Source organism: Gopherus flavomarginatus, chromosome 11 (genome assembly GCF_025201925.1).
Source record: "Gopherus flavomarginatus isolate rGopFla2 chromosome 11, rGopFla2.mat.asm, whole genome shotgun sequence".
Classification (NCBI taxonomy): Eukaryota; Metazoa; Chordata; order Testudines; family Testudinidae; genus Gopherus; species Gopherus flavomarginatus.
This window is the reverse complement of record NC_066627.1, coordinates 13,218,878-13,237,757: the sequence shown is the minus strand read 5'-3', so window position 1 is coordinate 13,237,757 and position 18,880 is coordinate 13,218,878. Positions and strand designations below refer to the sequence as shown.

Below are 18,880 nucleotides of genomic sequence, written 5' to 3'. Positions count from 1 at the left end.
CTCCATGATTTTTCCAGGGACTGAGGTGAGACTGACTGGCCTGTAGCTCCCCGGATCCTTCTTCCCTTTTTTAAAGATGGGCACTACATTAGCCTTTTTCCAATCATCTGGGACCTCCCCCGATTGCCATGAGTTTTCAAAGATAATGGCCAATGGCTCTGCAATCACGTCTGCCAACTCCTTTAGCACCCTGGGATGCAGCCAGGGCCGGCTGTAGCAATTTTGCCGCCCCAATCATGGCGGCATGCCACGGGGCGTGCTCTGCCGCTCGCCCGTCCCGCGGCTCCGGTGAACCTTATACAGGCATTTCTGTGGACGGTCATCTGGTCCCGTGGCTCCGGCTGACAGCGTTTCTGCGGAGGGTCTGATGGTCCCACAACTCTGGTGAAGCTGCCACAGGCGTGTCTGCTGGAGGTCCACCAGAGCAGCGGAAGCAGCGGACCATCCACAGCCACACCTGCAGCAGCTCCACCGGAGCCACCTGCCACCTTCCCAGCAACCAGATGAGCGCCCCTGCGGAGTGCGGCCCCAAGCACCCGCTTGGCGCGCTGTGGCCTGGAGCCGGCCCTGGATGCAGCGCATCCGGCCCCATGGCCTTGTACTCATCCAGTTTTTCTAAATAGTCCAGAACCACTTCTTTCTCCATCGAGGGCTGGTCTTCTCCTCCCCATGTTGTGCTGCCCAGTTCAGCAGTCTGGGAGATGTTCTTGTTCGCGAAGGCAGAGGCAATAAAGGCATTGATTAGATTAGCTTTTTCCACAAGCTCTGTTACTAGATTACCTCCCTCATTCAGTAAAGGATCCACATTTTCCTTGAGTTGATAACATACCTGAATAAACCCTTTTTGTTACTCTTAACATCCCTTGCTAGCTGCAACTCCAAGTGTGATTTGGTCTTCCTGATTTCACTCCTGCATGCCTGAGCAATATTTTTATACTCCTCCCTAGTCATTCGTTAATGGGTTTGCACTAGCTGGGAGAAGGCATGTCCTCCTTTTGTCTTAAGGCAGGGGGCTTTGATAGCAGTGGAAAATTACCAAAAAGCAGAACAAAAGCAGCAGGGGACCCCAGCAGGAGTCTCTAAATAGACTGACAAGGGACAACTGGAGAAGAGAGCCACCTTGCAGCGGAGTAAGATGAGGGAGGCTCTGGCAGGGTAAGCAGTGGATGGTGGATCCTGCCTGCCTCACAGAACACAGAGGAACCCCAAGGGAAGGGTGAGTTGATGAGGGACAATGAGTTTATGATGTTTGTGTGATTTGTATTCTCTATGCTTTATATGCTTCAATACAAAGAGTATAAAGTTGACAGATTGAAAAAAGTGTATGTGTGGGTGTGTGTGTTATTGTTTCAAAAACTACTGCATGCCCCCAAGGAAGTGAAACTAGAAGCTTCACACTTTTGGGGTGGAGTTGTGGGAGAGAGGTGAGTTTGAGTACTGAGGAGTCTTGAAGCTACAGATAGGATACAGAAGAACCTAGTAAAGTTAGAGGATTGTGCCAAAAGAAATCTGATTAGGTTCAACAAGCACAAGTGCGGAGTCCTGTACTTAGGACAGAAGACTCCCATGCACTGCTACAGACTAGGAGTCGAGCAGAAAAGGAATTAGAGGTTACAGCGGACGAGAAGCTGAATATGAGTTAACAGTGTGCCCTTGTTGCCAAGAATGCTAATGGCATTTTGGGCTGTTTAAGTAGGGGCATTGCCAGCAGATCGAGAGATGTGATTATTCCCCTCTATTTGACATTGGTGAGGACTCATCTGCAGTACTGTGTTCAGTTTAGGGCCCCACATTACAAGAAGGGTGTAGAAAAATTGGAAATAGTCCAGCAGAGGGCAAAAAAATGATTAGGGGGCTGGAGCACATGACTTATGAGGAGAGGCTAAGGGAACTGGGCTTTTTTAGTCTGCAGAAGAGAAAAATGAGGGGGGATTTGACAGTTGCTTTCAGCTACCTGAAAGGGGGTTCAAAGAGGATAAATCTAGACTGTTCTCAATGGTGGAAGATGACAGAACAAGGAGTAATGGTCTCAAATTGCAGTGGGGGAGGTTTAGATTGGATTTTAGGAAAAATGTTTTCACTAGGAGGGTCGTGAAGCACTACAACGGGTGACCTAGGGAAGTGGTGGAATCTCCTTCCTTAAGGGTTTTTAAGGTCAGGCTTGACAAAGTCGTAGCTTGGATGATTTAGTTGGGGAGTGGTCCTGCACTGAGCGGGGGGTTGGACTAGATGACTTCCTGAGATCCCTTCCAACCCTGATATTCTATGATTCTATAATTCCCTTCAGGCTCCAAAAGTTTAACACAACCCATGGGTTTACAGAACACAAAGGCTTGTATTGCCCACACAGCTATTCCAGTGGGTGTCCAGGAACAGGGGCTTGCTCTTATCTGTAACACCTCTGATATATTCTCGGAAAGCGATCATTTCCCCTCTCAGCCCACACTTTGTATAACTCATTTAGTTTCCTATCATGAAATGTCTTTCCGTTGTTTCAGTTGGACAGCCATCATTCTGAGGATGGATCGGTTTGGGTTGTAATTAGTTCCATATTTACACTGCAATTTGTGAAGCCACTTCTTGAACCAGATTGTCTAAAGGTGAAAATGGATGCCACTCCATTGACTGTGAGGGATCTATAGGCGTTTATACTTGTGTCATCTTCTTCTCATGTGCTTTTTAGAAACAAGATGTTTTTTACCCAGAACCATGAACAAGCGATGGCACCTTCCATCGCTACAGTGAGGTTCTCCTAGCCTCTGTTTGTCAGAGGATGGTGATGGACAGCTGGAGAGAGATCACTTGACCATTACCTGTTAGATTCACTCCCTCTGGGGCACCTGGTATTGGCCATTGTCGGGAAACAGGATATTGGATTGGATGGACCTTTGGTCTGACCCAGTATGACCGTTCTTATGTTCTTATGTTCCTCTGTACAGGTCTCCCCGAGGAGTCAGCAAATGAGCAGGTACTCCATGTATCCGTGTCATTAGAGCTACTCTAATGATTGGTGTGATAATGTGCCTGATGACTAGAGTGGTTGTCAGAGATGAGGAAGCAGGAGTGCTTTAGCCTCACCATTGCCCTTGTCCTTCTCTCCACAGGCAGCACATGATGAATTGAGTAGGAAAATGTCCAATCAGACCACCGTGACTGAGTTCCTTCTCTTGGGATTCTCTGAGGTTTGAGAGCTGCAGATTTTACACTTTGTGGTGTTTCTAGGGATTTACCTGATGACCCTGACAGGGAATCTCCTTGTTATCACAGTAGTACCCCTTGACCACCACCTTAACACCCCCTTGTACTTCTTCCTGATGAATTTGTCCATCCTAGACATTGGATCCATCTCTGTCACTGTCCCCAAGTCCATGGCCAATTCTCTATTGAACACCAGAACTATTTCTTATGCTGGATGTGTCACCCAAGTCTTTCTCTTCTTCTTCTTCACTTCGGCAGACTTTGCCCTACTCACTGTCATGGCATACGACCAATATGTGGCCATCTGCAAACCGCTGCACTATGAGACTGTAATGAACAGGGGAGTTTGTGTCCAAATGGCAGACAGTGCCTGGATCAGTGGTCTTCTCAATTCTGCTTTGCACACTGGGAACATATTTGCAATATCATTCTGTAGAGGTAACATTGTGGATCAATTCTTCTGTGAAATCTCCCAGCTCCTCTAGATCGCCTGCTCTGACTCATATCTCAGTGAAGTTGGGATTATTGCCTTTAATGCACTGTTAGAGTTAAGCCTTTTTGTTTTAATAGTAATGTCTTATGTTCAAATCTTCACCACAGTGCTAAGAATCCCTTCTGAGCAGGTCCGGCATAAAGCCTTCTCCATATGCTCTCCTCACCTCATTGTGGCCTCCTTGTTACTTTGCACTGGGACCTTTGCCTACTTGAAACCCACCTCCAGGTCTCGGTCAGGTCTGGATCTTGTGGTGGGTGTTCTCTATGCTGTGGTGCCTCCCATGATGAACCCGATCATCTACAGGGTGAGGAACAATGAGATCAAAGCTCCATGAAGAAACTGACTAAGGGGAGATTACTCATCAAAAATAAAATGCCCATCTGTCTCTCATGACCATGGTTTAATTCTGTGTTTCCTAATTAATCTAACCAATGGGTGAAAATGTTGTGTCCACGAGAACATGATGCGTAATCCGTTTACGCAAAATGCTGCTTTTATGGTGGTAAAAAAAACAACAAAACAAGCAAACAAACAAACACAAAACGGACTAACACAGCTGAAGTTAATCAGTTTCTTTCGGATGGAAAGGCTCTCTGGAAGAACAAGATTTTGACATGTGTCCTATAGACAAAGCACTTTACACAATGCACTGTCAACCTGTGGAACTCTTTGCCAGAGGATATTGTGAAGGCCAAGACTATAACAGGGTTCAAAAAAGAACTAGACAAATTCATGGAGGATAGGTCCATCAATGGCTATTAGCCAGAATGGGCAGGAATGGTGTCCCTAGCCTCTATTTACCAGAAGCTGGTAATGAGCGACAGGTTTTGGATCACTTGAGGATTACCTGTTCTGTTCATTCCCTCTGGGGCACCTGGCATTGATGACTGTAGGAAGACAGGAAACTAGGCTAGATGGACCTTTGGTCTGACCCAGTATGGCTGCTCTTGTGTTCTTATATTTAGGATTCCACAAGTATAAATAAAATCAAAATCTATAAGTGTATTTTTCTAGAGTTTTATATTGCCACCCATCGTCACTGTACCTGAGCACCTTCCACACAAAATCATTAGCCTGAGGAAGTCCCTAGTGGACTTTATGAACCATCTGGTTTTCTCCATTTCAAAGTTAAAAAGTTCTGTTTGGAGATAGAGATTTTTGGCATTTTATAATTTAGCTCATCTAACTGTGTTTCTTTTTAGCAATGGATTGATTGATTTGTCTCATTGTTCCAGACATTTAGTTTTCTGGGGTAGATGTACTTGGGGAATAGGAATGATTAGTTACATGCAGTAGTAAATGTTTTGTTCTTTCTTGGTTTACCCATATGCCAGCTCTTTAATGGGGTTTTCTGAGGGAGAAGATTTGTTCCCCACAATGACACAAGAGGGCAGAAGAGTTTCCCTGGGTATCCAAGTCTCTGAACTAATGTTGAGATTATTATGTTAATGCATCTAGGATTTTATTGTGTTATTGATGGGTAATAAGGGTGCCTGGACCCATGAATACACATCCTTTTATTATTTTGTACCTAAAGACATACATCAATACCATGGTATTTTTCCTAGGATGGAAAGGCTTTCTGGAAGAGCACATTTTTGACATGTATCCTAAAGACAAGCTGATTTGGGAAAATGAGGTAAAAATTTGATCCTTTTTTTGTTGCCGGGGTTTAATCTCTCCCTTTGAAGGGATTCAGGTTTGGCAAATGGTTAATACACACGAGGATCCAAATATGGCTAAAGGTACCCTGGAGAAGACGAGTGGAAGGTTTGTAAGTGTTTGACTTCCAGCTCAGCTGGACCTATGCAGAGTCATTCCATTGACATCCATGCTTAACGCTGGTGAGTTTCTGCCCAAAGACACTGGGATAAACTCAGTCATGAAATAACCACTGGGGTAAGTTATTTGTGAGGGATCATTTTATTGTAACCTTTGTGTAAATGGAGAAGTACCATCATAAACACTGGCCTTGCATTCCATGTAGATGTAATCAAATGCAGAAAGAATACAGTGATTAGATAGACAGAGAGTATGTCTTCATGGCAAAGAAAAACCCAGGTCTCAGAGTCCAGGTTTACAGATTTGGGCTTGCACTAGGATGTTGGTTTCTGAGCACATTTCAAGTGACTAGGAAAATATTGTACAGCTGCTACCTGAGTTTCTTTGTATTCCGAATGCAAAATGTAAGATTTCAGTCCCATGCTGAATGATGCCGCTGATGTGGGTGATGGAAGGAACAACAGGGCACATGATAGTAATATTTGTGTATTAAGAATGGGCTATTCAAAGAGATCTAATGGAGTTAGGTACATAACATTGGGTAGTCAATGGGAACTGAGCACCTAATTTCCTTAAATTGTTCTGAAAATCCCAGTCATAGTTCACATCATGGTGCAAGAGTACATGGTATGGTTCCAGATTCTGCCACAAATCCCCTCGCTCCCTTTCCTAATGCCTTTAATTGGAAATATTTGGATTTCTTCCTGGGATAAATTTGGCTCATTCTGTTGATCTGGTTTCTACTCTTTCCTCTGCTAGAATTCTTTGAGGGGTGGGGTCAATAAACAAATGAGCAATGATTATCCAATGTACCTGGCCTTTTAGAAAACCTTTGACAATGTCCTTCATCAAAGTCTTCTATTCAAAATAAGCAGTCATAGCATAAGAAAGAAAGCCCTTTCATGAATCAGTAATTGATTAAAAGACAGAAAACAAAAGGTAGGAGTAAATGGTCAGTTCTACGAATGGAAAGTGGTAAACAGTGGTGTCTCCCAGAGATCTGTATTGAGACCAGTGCTATTCAACTTACTATGTGATCTGGAAAAATTGGATAAACAATGAAGTGGCAAAATTTGAGGATGATACAAAATTACTCAAAATCGTTAAGCTCAAAGCAGATTATGAAAATTTACAAAGGGATTTCACAAAAATTCTAATAGGTTCCCAGTGGTATTTACAAAAGCACCTAAGCAGGTTGTGCACCTAACTCCCATTGAAAGTCTATGAGATTTAGACTTTTGGCTCACTTAGGAGATTTGATAAATCCCACTAGGCACTTGGCTTTATCTGTAGGTTCCTAAAACCCTTTGCGGCTCTAGCCAATAGATTACACAGAAGCTAGGCTGCGATCAGGAAACTCTGGGGGAGATTCTAGGGACTGTGTTGTGCTGGAATTAAATTACAGGATAATAATGGTACATTTTGGATTTAAAATTGATAAATTCATGAACTTTTGCCTCTGGGCCTCTGCTTCTGAGCTGTTCAGGGCTCCAGGGAATGAGTCTCTCTAGCTCTTACAAATTAGACGTGGATAAGTCACCTTCCTGCAGTGTTGCTTGTCTAATGCCGGTGACGATCAAAGCCGGCTACACACAGCTCATTTGCAGAGCGCAACAGTCAGTTCTGTCTCAAAAGCCATGTCTACTCTACGAGGGCTATAACAGCATAGCTACAGCATGGTAGATGTGCCAGAGGAACCCTGTAGAGTAGCCACAGCCTGCAGTGATGGAAAGGGTGGTTATGTAGGAATATCACCTCCCTGAGTTATGGGACTTGGATCTTCACATATATTTTTTCCATTGATTTTGCTCCATCTACACCAGGAGTGAAAGCAGCATAGCTACACCACTCTGGAGTGTGAATGTACAGCCTTGAGTGGTACAGCTATGTTGATCTAAGTTTTAAGTGTTGAGCAGGTAAGAGTGAGGATTCTTAGGCAGTTGTGCCTTTGCCATCAAGACATCACTGTGGTGTGGGAAATGAGATAGATAGATAGATAGATGATATTGACCAAAGAATCCAGGCAGTGGATGACAGAATGCATCACAATTTGGGAAAAAGTCTACAAATTCCAAGACAGTAAGTTTGCTACTTCAGTTAAATATTGTTGGGAATTAATATAGAGGGGAAATTTAAGAACATAAATATTAATTGTAATCTGAACTCTTTTAAGATTTTTACTATCAATTTAATCAAATACCTGGTCAGAATTTTTCTCCCTTCTGGAAAATGCTGACGTTTTCTTTTAAAAAACAAACAAAAAAATGATTTTTTTTAGCCAGTTGTGGACAATCAAACTTTTTCAGCTGAAAGCTGAAACTTTTAAGATGAAAAACATATTTTTAGTAGTAAAACACACATTCTTTAGGTGAAAAAAGCCAAATTTCCATAAAAAATATCAACAGACAATTTGCAATGAGCCTTAAACTTTAAAGAAGTGCTGTGGACATTGATACTGTCTAATTTCAAATGACTTCATTCTATTGCAACCTTGTTTGCATTTCTGTTTCAAAGTGTAACAGCAATAGACCCTGGGTGTTGGTGGGCAGGACTGAATTTAGGATATCTGGAGCTAACTCCACAAGCTAAAGGCCACAAACCCCTTAGCTAAGGCTAAAGAGAAGACTTGTTAAGCTCTAAGATGGTCTCGGTACCACTTTTGTAACCCACACCCAGGAGGACTGTGGGTTACAAAAGCAGTAATTACACACAGATAAAAATTGAAAGGGGAAAAAAAGGCACAGAAAGGTCAAAGTGACTGGCCCAAGGTCAGAGAGCAGGCCAGTGACAGAGCCAAACATAGAACCTAAGTGTACTGATGGCCAACGAGCCACATAGCACAGACCTAAATTCACAGAAGTGAACACCACCACCCAGGAGCTACTGATTCTCCAAGATCATCATGCCATGCCGATGGAAGCACAGCTGGTATTCGCTGCTGTAAATCAGTTTTTAATCGAGCAGCAGGCCATTGACGTGCTGCTGTGGTGGAATCATAACAGATAAGCTGACATTTTGGATGCAAGGTGAGTCTATGGAGTGTAGCCTCAGAGAGTGGGAATGAGGCTATGCTGGCATATTCTAGTACTTCAGTTTCATGCCCAAGTTGTCAGCTGGCTATTTCTCAGAATAGAGGGACCATTGTTAGTAGTGTTGGGTTTAGTTTGTAATTTGTTCCAGCCTTTATACTACATTTCATCAAGCCAGATCCTCCGATGGTGAAAAATGACCCAGCAACACTAGGAGAAATGCCAGTTTACACCGGTACAATAATGCACTTGACTAATGGTCTGATTGTCAGGGGAAAGGAGCATTCACCATGCCTGGTCATGGAACTAATGAGTGCTGTGCTCCTGTGACAGTCATATCATTAGAAATCATTAAAGAATATCTTCAGCAGTTGAATATAGCTATAATGAAATGCAGACTAAAATGATGACCATAGTCTTTATTCTTCCCTGCACAGGCAAGACACAATGAACTGAGGAAGAAAATGTCCAGCCAAACCACTGTGACCAAGTTCCTTCTCCTGGTATTCTCTGATGTCCCAGAGCTGCAGATTTTACATGTTGTGATGTTTCTGGTAATTTACCTGGCAACCTTAATTGGGAATCTTCTCATCATCACAGCTGTAGCTCTTGACCCCCATCTTCACACCCCCATGTATTTTTTCCTGATTAATATGTCCATCCTAGACCTTGGATCCATCTCTGTCCTTGTCACCAAATCCACGGCCAACTCCTTATTGAACACTAAGTCAATTTCCTATGCTGGACGCATTGCCCAAGTCTTTCTCTTTGTCTTCTTTGCAGCAGCCAATATCACTTTACTCACTGTCATGGCGTATGACCGATACATTACCATCTGCCAACCACTGGACTATGACAGAGTGATGAACAGGGATGCTTGTGTCCAAATGGCAGCCAGTGCCTGGATTACTGGTATTGTCTACTCTGCCTTGCACACTGGGAACATCTTCAGGTTACCATTCTACCAGTTGAATGTCATCAACCAGTTCTTCTGTGAAATCCCCCAGCTACTCAAGCTCGCTTGCTCTGATTCACACCTCAGTGAAGTTGGCATTCTTGGCTTTAGTGCATGCTTGATATTAAGCTGCTTTGCTTTAATAATTGCATCATATGTTCACATCTTCATGACAGTGCTGAGAATCCCCTCTGAGCAGGGCCAATGTAAAGTCTTCTTCACCTGTCTCCCTCACCTCACTGTGGTCTCCTTGTTGTTTTGCACTGGCATCTTTGCCCACCTGAAACCCACCTCTAGCTCAGCATCAAGGATGGATCTTGTGATGGCTGTTCTGTATTCTGTAGTACCTCCAACAATGAATCCAGTCATCTACAGCCTGACGAAGAAGGAGATCAAAGCTGCCCTGAGGAGGCTGAATGTGTGGACATTATTTACCAAGAACAATATATTTGTCTTTTTCTCATAACTGTCATTTTATTGTGTTTCATTATAGCTACATTCAATACATAGAAATATTCTTTCCATGGGAAAATCACCTGCAATGTACAGACGAATTCCACTGAAGTCGGTGGAGTTACTGTAGAATTAACCAGTGTAAATGAGGTCGGAACCTATCTATTAATCCATCTTAAGGATTTATATGGCTACCATCACTCCATCATCAGAGCACCATACACAGTAAATCAGTAGCTACGGCAAAGTCATTTGTCAATTTCATTTACTCTCTGGCTCATCTCTTCTTTTTTGTGGGGGAGGGGTAATATTTATGTTTGGGATAAGAGATGTTTTATTTTCTTGATTGCCTCTGTTTCTTGTTTTGTTTTGCTGGTTGTTCTGTTTTCTGTGAATTGCAGAGAGTGGGGTATGTTTGCTTAGATGCATGTGTCTTTTCCCCTCTTTCTTTATTGTTCTCTCCACGTACTGGGGGTGTCAGTGTGTCATGCCTTTCATGGGAGGGGGCTCAACTTTTGATTCTCATGTTGAACAAGAGATGAGAAATAATTTCTGTCGGTGTAGGGATGGCTGAGTTTCTGCTCAAATGATTATTTTAATGCTGATGGGATTTTAGTCTGTTAGTAATGATGGGTCTGAGCACAGTTTTCTTTGTTCCTGCTATGCTAAATAAATTATACTTTGGAAAAGACCAGCTGGTCACTCAACATACGACTGGTCACAGCTCTGTGGGAAGAGCAGGACCCAAACCCAATCAGACTAGCTGAGAAATCATGGTTGGTGCACTCAGTGCTGTAGCCTGGGTCTCAGTATAAAAGTGAGAGAAAAGACAGTTACTCACCTTTGTAACTGTTGTTCTTCTAGATGTGTTGCTCATATCCATTCCAATTAGGTGTGCGCGCGCTGCGTGCACGTTCGTCGGAGACTTTTTACCCTAGCAACACTCGGTGGGCCAGCAGGTCACCCCCTGGAATGGCGCAGGTATGGCGCCTGATATATACCCTTGCTGGCCCGCCCGCTCCTCAGTTCCTTCTTGTCGGCTACTCCGACAGTGGGGAAGGAGGGCGGGTGTGGAATGGATATGAGCAACACATCTCGAAGAACAACAGTTACAAAGGTGAGTAACCGTCTTTTCTTCTTCGAGTGTTTGCTCATATCCATTCCAATTAGGTGATTCCCAAGCCTTACCTAGGCGGTGGGGTCGGAGCGAGATGTGGCGGACTGCAAAAACGCTGTGCCGAAGGCATCGTCGTCTCTAGCCTGCTGCACCAGAGCATAGTGTGATGCAAAGGTATGCACAGAAGACCAGGTGGCCGCGCGGCAGATTTCCTGTATGGGGACATGTGCCAAAAACGCGGCAGACGAAGCCTGAGCCCTGGTAGAATGGGCGGTAAGGGGTCCCGTTGGAACATGGGCCAAATCGTAACATGTCCGAATGCAGGACGTGACCCAGGATGCGATACTCTCGGAGGAGATTGCCATGCCCTTCATGCGTTCTGCTACTGCCATAAATAGTTGTGGTGAATGTCAGAATGGTTTAGTCCTCTCAATGTAGAACGTGAGAGCCCTTCGGACATCCAAGGAATGGAGCTGTTGCTCTCGACGGGATGAATGCGGCTTTGGGTAAAAGATTGGCAGGAAGACGTTTTGGTTAATATGGAAGGCGGAGACGACCTTAGGGAGAAACGCCGGGTGCAGTCGCAGCTGTACCTTGTCTTTGTGGAATACAGTGTACGGAGGGTCCACGGTCAGAGCTCGAAGCTCCGAGACTCGTCGAGCCAACGTGATAGCGACTAGGAAGGCCCCTTTCCAAGACAGGTACAGCAGCGAGCATGCGGCTAAAGGTTCGAAAGAGGGCGCCATGAGCCTGGTCAAGAAAAGGTTCAGGTCCCAGGAAGGGGTAGGCCACTTGACCTGAGGGAATAGTCGCTCCAAGCCCTTGATGAATCTTGACACCATGGGGTGGGAAAACATGGACTTGCCAGCCTCGCCTGGATGGAAGGTGGATATAGCCGCGAGGTGGACCCGCAGAGAGGAGATTGCCAATCCCTGCTGCTTGAGAGACCACATGTAGTCCAGAATGCTGGGGACTAGCACGGAGAGTGGGTCATGGCCATGCTGGTTGCACCAGCAGCAGAAGCGCTTCCATTCTGCGAGGTAGGTAGAGCATGTAGAAGGCTTCCTGCTGCCCATCAGCACTTGTTGTACTGCCTCAGAACAGCGCAATTCTGACTGGCTTAACCAGCCAGGAGCCATGCAGTCAGATGAAGGGACTGTAGATCTGGATGGCGCATCCTGCAGAAGTCCTGCGTGATCAGATCCGGCCAAGGAGGTAGGGCGATTGGGTCCGCCAGGGACAGATCGAGCAGCATAGTGTACCCGGGCTGCCTCGGCCAAGCCAGAGCGATCAGGATGAGGCGGGCCTTGTCTCTCCAGACCTTGATCAGGACTCAGTGGACGAGCAGGAAGGGTGGAAACGCGTAGCAAAGCCGACCCGTCCACGGAATGAAGAAAGCGTCCGACAGGGAGCCCAGGGAGCGACCCTGAAGGGAGCAGAACACCTGGCATTTCCTGTTCAATCTGGAGGCGAACAGGTCTATCTGGGGAAACTCCCACCTCCGGAAAACCGAATAGAGGACGTCTGGATGGATGGACCATTCGTGGGATAGAAAGGATCTGCTCAGGTGATCCACAAGGGTGTTCCGCACTCCCGGGAGAAAGGAGGCCACTAGATGAATAGATTGGGCTATGCAAAAGTCCCACAGACATATTGCTTCCTGACACAGCTGGGAGGACCACGTCCCGCCCTGCTTGTTGATGTAATACATGGCCGTTGTGTTGTCCGTGAACACTGCAACACAACAGCCATGTAAATGGCATTGAAACATTTGGCAGGCTAGGCGAACCACCAGCAGCTCTCGCACATTGATGTGAAGAGTCAGCTCTCTCTGCGACCATAGACCCTGTGTACGCAGGGTCCCCAGGTGTGCACCCCAGCCCAGCGATGACACATCTGTTATCAAGGACTCTGAGGGCTGAGGGGCGTGAAATGGTAGGCCCGTATACACTTGGGAGGGCGTTGTCCACCAGATGAGGGAGCCTAGAACATACGGTGGAATCATTATGATTGTGTCTAGGGCGTCCCTGCCTGGACAATAGACCGACGTGAGCCAGGTCTGCAGCGGGCGCATGCGGAGTCTGGCATGCTTGGTGACAAAGGTGCATGCGGCCATGTGCCCCAGGAGAGTGAGGCAAGTTCCAGCTGACGTGGTTGGGAAGGCTTGTAGGCTTGTGACCATGGACGCTATGGCTTGGAATCGGTGCCGGGGGAGGCTGGCTGTCGCAAGGTTGGAGTCCAGCATTGCCCCAATGAACTCTATGCTCTGCGTGGGCACCATAGTGGACTTGTCTGGGTTGATGGTCAAGCCTAGATTTGCAAACAGCTCTCTGATGATGGTGATGTGACCGATCACCTGCACCTCCGAGGTGCCTCGGATGAGCCAGTCGTCGAGGTAAGGGAAGACACGGATATGACGATGGCGCAGGGAAGCAGAGACGACCGCCATACATTTGGTGAAAACCTGAGGGGCCGAGGAGAGCCCAAAGGGGAGGACCGTGAATTGGTAATGGTCCTGATTTACCACAAAGCGAAGATACCCCCTGTGTGGGGGAAAATGTGGAAGTATGTGTCCTTCATGTCGAGAGCGGAGTACCAATCTCCGGGATCCAGGGAAGGAATGGTGGTGCCTAAGGATACCATGTGGAACTTGACCTTTTTGAGGAATTTGTTCAGCCCTCGCAGGTCCAGGATGAGTCAAAGGCCCCCTTTTGACTTGGGGATTAAGAAGTACAGGGAATAAAACTCCTTGCCCCTCAACTCCTTTGGCACCTCCTCTATAGCTCCGATGAGCAGGAGCTTGTGAACCTCCTGGATGATAAGTTGCTCGTGAGAGGGGTCCCTGAAGAGGGACGAGGAGGGAAGATGGGAAGGGGGTGGAGAAATAAACTGAAGATGGTATCCAAACTCCACCGTGCGCAGGACCCAACTATCCGAAGTTAGTTGGGACCAGGCCGGCAGGAAGGGGCGGAGGCGGTTGAGGAAATGAAGAGGATCCAGGGAAGGGATTGGTGAGCTGCTCTCAGGCGCACCCTCAAAAGTTTGTCTTGGGTCCCTGCGGTAGCTTGTTGGACCCAGAGTTATTACCCCTTTGAGGCCCCGACTGACTTCTACGGGTCGGCCGGCCTCGCCTCCGGTTAAAGTCTTGTCTGGGGCGAGGCGGAGGGTAAGGGTGCTGAGTGTATGGGTGGAATGGTCTTCTCTGAGTCTGGGGCGAGTGCATTCCCAGGGAACGCATGATGACCCGGTTATCCTTCAGGCTCTGCAGCCTGGGATCCGTTTTCTCAGAAAAGAGACCTTGCCCATCGAATGGCAGGTCCTGGATTGTGTACTGTAGCTCTGGCGGTAGTCCAGAAGCCTGCAGCCACGATATTCGATGCATGGCTACGCCCGATGCCAGCGTTCTTGCTGCCGAATCTGCGGCATCTAAGGACGCTTGTAGCAAGGTCCTAGCAACCCTCCTGCCCTCTTCTAGGAGAGATGAAAATTCCTGGCACAAGTCCTGGGGAAGCAGCTCTGTAAATTTGCCGACAGCCTGCCAGGTGTTGAGGCTCTAACTGCTCTAGAGGGCTTGTTGGTTCGCCACATGGAGATGAAGGCCTCCCGCAGAGTAAATCTTGCGGCCTAGCAAGTCCATGCGCCTGGCTTCCCTGGATTTTGGCGCAGGAGCTTGCTGGCCGTGACGTTCCCGCTTGTTGACTGACTGCACCACCAACGAGCAAGAAGCGGGATGTACATAGAGGTACTCATATCCCTTGGATGGTAACATACATTTTCTTTCCACTCCGCGGGCCGTGGGTGGAATGGAGGCCGAAGACTGCCATATGGTGTCCGCCTTCGCTTGTATCATTTTGATGAAGGGGAGGGCCACCCTGGTCGGTGTCTCCGCAGAGAGAATGCTGACCACTTGGTCCTCCACTTCAGGGACCTCCTTTACAGGGAGGTTCATGTTTTGGGCAACTCGCCGTAGAAGGTCCTGATGCGCCCTGAGGTCAATGAGCGGGAGCCCTGTTGAAGATGTGCCCGCTACCGCCTCATCTGGGGACGAGGAAGACAACAACCCAGAGAGAAGTGGTTTCTGTATGGAAGCCTCATCCTGAGGGACCTCCGTCTCCAGGGCATCCTGTTGCTCCATAGGATTTGCAGGGTCTTCCTCCAAATCTGAGGGGGGGCGTGGCTGACTTTGGCCTCTGGTACACGACGCTCCGAATGACTGGAGCGGGCTGGGCCGAAAGGTTCACCCTGGGCTTGGTGGTATGCCCAGGGCATCCAAAAGGGCCATTGTGGTGGTCCCTGGTCCGGGTGGGCTTGTACGTCCGAACCCCCTTAAGAGGCGCTGTCCATACGAGAGGAGGCAGACGAGTGCCTTGAAGGCCATGGAGGAGCCGTAGATGACTGCAGCAGGGCCCTGTGCATGCCGATGTCCTCTCTGCGTGGTGCCGGTGATCGGTACCAGGAGTCATGGCAGTACCTAGATCTTGACCGGGACCTGCTACCAGCTCGGTGCCGGGAGGTCGACCGGTGCTGCACGCTGCCGTGCCAGGGCCGGCTGCGGTAAGAACGCCAGTGCTTGGATCTGGATCGGTGCCGAGAGTGGTATGACGGCGACTGGGATCTTGATCGGTGCCGCGAGTACGACCGGTACTGCGGGGAGCAGTCCTGGGACTGCTAGTGGCGTCCTGATCTCGAGCAGCTACGCTGAGCATAGTCTCTTGATCTAGAGCGGGACTGATGCTCAGTAGTGCCCGGTGAACGCGGCCGCACTATGGCGGGCTTGCCCATCAATTGGATAACCCGCACTGGAGGTGCCAGGGGTTGGGGCAGCTCGGGCTCCGTCAGGGTGATGAGGTCGTGTGCGATGGACAAGGTCTCTGGTGTAGAGGGCGCGACAAGCTCAACCGCTGTTCTTGCTGGGGAGCTGAGAGGCACTGGACTCAACGGCTGCTGAGAAGCCGGAGTCGACGGTGCGGCAACGGTCGGTGCCGCAGCGGATGACAGTGCCGGGTGGTCAGACTTAGAAGCACACTCCGACTGCAGTGCAGCTGTAGGTACCGCAGGAGTTCTATGCTTCTTGCTCCTCAGGGAGAGGGAGCAGTGCCGGCTAGGGTGCCGGGCTGGTGCCGAGCGGGATGGAGTATTTGCTGGCATCGGGTGATCCGGAGCGGATGCGACGCTTGGTCCCGGTGCTGAAGTCGGTGCCGACGGTGGGGGAGTGAGTGCTGCCTCCTTCAAGATCTGCTTCAGGCGACTGTCCCGCTCCTTTTTCGTACGGGGCTTGAACGCCTTGCAGATCCGGCACTTGTCCACAAGGTGGGACTCGCCTAGGCACCTCAGACAGGAGTCGTGCGGATCTCCTGTGGGCATCGGCCAATGACAGGCCACACAAGGCTTAAATCTGGGTGAGCCAGGCATGGGCCCCGGCAGTGCAGGGAGGAAAAGGGGCGAACCCCCTATCCTCTATAACTATTTACAAACTACTTTTAACTAACTTTATACTAACTATAACTAATACTATTAAAGAACTCTATACACAATACTATAGAAGAGTGAAATGCTAGGGAGGTGGAGAACAGCTAGCCGTGCTCCACAGTTGCAACGACCGACACCGGCGGTAAGAAGGAACTGAGGAACGGGCGGGCCAGCAGGGGTATATATCAGGCGCCATACCAGCGCCACTCCAGGGGGCGACCTGCTGGCCCACCGAGTGTTGCTAGGGTAAAAAGTCTCCTACGAACGTGCACGCGGCGCACGCACACCTAATTGGAATGGATATGAGCAAGCACTCGAAGAAGAATAATGAGTTTCCACCCTATGGAAATGTGCAGGCATGAAGCACAAATCAGAAGATGTGCATTCAGAGAGACCAGAGAATCACAGAATCATAGGATTGTAGGACTGGAAGGAACAACAAAAGGTCTTCTAGTCCAGTCCCCTGCACTCAAAGCAGGACTCAGTATTATTTAGATCATCCCTGACAGGTGATAGATGCAACTAGGCCTGTAACCGTAACAACTAGGATTTAGCCATTTACTTTAAAGGGATCTGGATTTGGCCAAGGGTGTTTTATCCCACAAGGATCCAAAGGTGACAAAACGTGCCCCGTATCACAGAAGTTAGCTGCTTATTGTTACTGTTATTATTACTACAATATTTGTGCATATAATATAAGTGACATTAAAGGAGAACCACAGAATTTCTATGACCATTTCATGCCCAGTGCTCATTTACAATCAGGTCTTGATTATTATTAAGTGTTTGAACTTTTAGCTGTTTCATCTGGTCACATTTTAACATGCTTTGATTCTCTTTCCTGACCAGATACATTGACAAATTACAATCCAGATTCTGGAAAATGGAAAGGCAGATTGTCAGTTGGTATAAACCATAGAATCATAGAATATCAGGGTTGGAAGGGACCTCAGGAGGTCGTCTAGTCAAACTACCTGCTCAAAGCAGGACCAATCCCCAACTAAATTATCTCAGCCTGGGCTTGGTCAAGCCTGACCTTAAAAACCTTTAAGGAAGGTGATTTTGCCACCTCCCTAGGTAATCCATCCCAGTGCTTCACCATTCCTAGTGAAAAAGTTTTTCCTAATATCCAACCTAAACCTCCCCCACTGCAACTTGAAACCATTATTCCTTGTTCTGTTATCTGCTACCACTGAGAACAATATAGATCCATCCCCTATAAAACCTCCATTCAGGTAGCTGAAAGCAGCTATCAAATCCCCCCTCATTCTTCTCTTCTGCAGACTAAACAATGCCAGTTCAGTCAGCCTCTCCTCATAAATCACGTGCTCCAGCCCCATAATCATTTTTTATTGCTCTCTGCTAGACTCTTTCCATTTTCTCTACATACTTCTTGTAGTGTGGGGCCCTAAACTGGACACAGTACTCCAGGTGAGGCCTCACAAATGCTGAAGAGAGGGGAACGATCACATCCCATGATCTCATGGCAATGCCTCTGCTTATACAGCCCAAAATGTTGTTAGCCTTCTTGTCCGAACACAAAGTGATTATGAAGTTAAAACTCATCTCCTTTAAATATTCTGAACTAATGGCACTGAACTAGAAAAAGCAAGTTGTTGACTTTAAATGTATGGGAAGTCCCATTGCAGGCTTAAAGATAAATTTATGAATGAGTGCTTTTCTGGATTTGGGCATATGAATAAGACTGTCAACTGGGCCTGTGGTAATTAGACATGAAACTCCTGTAGACTTCCACTGGGTGTTCAACACCCAACTTCCCTGGGCCTGTTGATGAATCTCATCCCAGTTCCTTCACATTCTCTGCTTCTGTCAAAGGTTTTTTCCCCACTTTGAACTTTAGCATCCAAAAAGTGGGGACTTGCATGATCACTTTTAAGCTTAATTACCAGCTTAAATTTGGTATGCTGCCACCAGCCAAATGTATAGTGTTTGGCACATTTCCTGTTCCCCCAAAACCTTCTCTGGGGAACCCAAGACCCAAACCCCTTGGGTCTTAAAATAAGGAGAAATAAACCATCCCCCCTCCTTTCCCACCCAGACTTTCCGCTCCCTGGGTTGCCCTGGGAAGCTACACAGATGCAAACTCCTTGGATTTTAAAACAAAGAAGAATTAACCATTCCCTTCCTTTTCCCCCATCAATCCCTGGTGCGTTTAGACTCAATCCCTTGGATTCCAAAACAAGGAAAAATCAATCAGGTTGTTAAAAAGAAAGCTTCTAATTAAAGAAAGAAAACGTAAAAATTATCTTTGTAAAATCAGGATGTAAAAATGCTTACAGGGTATTCAGATTCATATAGACTAGAGGGACCTCCCTTTCCAGCCTTAGATTCAAAGTTACAGCAAACAGAGGTAAAAATCC

The 18,880-nt window shown here is 47.2% G+C and overlaps 1 protein-coding gene across 1 annotated transcript; it reads left to right on the top strand.

Moving 5' to 3' along the window:
- The first annotated feature begins 8,969 nt into the window (after nucleotides 1–8,969).
- On the top strand, nucleotides 8,970–9,926 carry LOC127030799 (olfactory receptor 14I1-like). Its single transcript, XM_050917535.1, has one exon. The coding sequence runs from the start codon at nucleotides 8,970–8,972 to the stop codon at nucleotides 9,924–9,926; it is 957 nt and encodes a 318-aa protein (XP_050773492.1).
- Nucleotides 9,927–18,880: the final 8,954 nt, after the last annotated feature.

Excerpts from the sequence above, each read along its gene's own strand:
- LOC127030799 (XM_050917535.1), top strand. The coding sequence starts at position 8,970 with ATGTCCAGCCAAACCACTGTGACCAAGTTCCTTCTCCTGGTATTCTCT.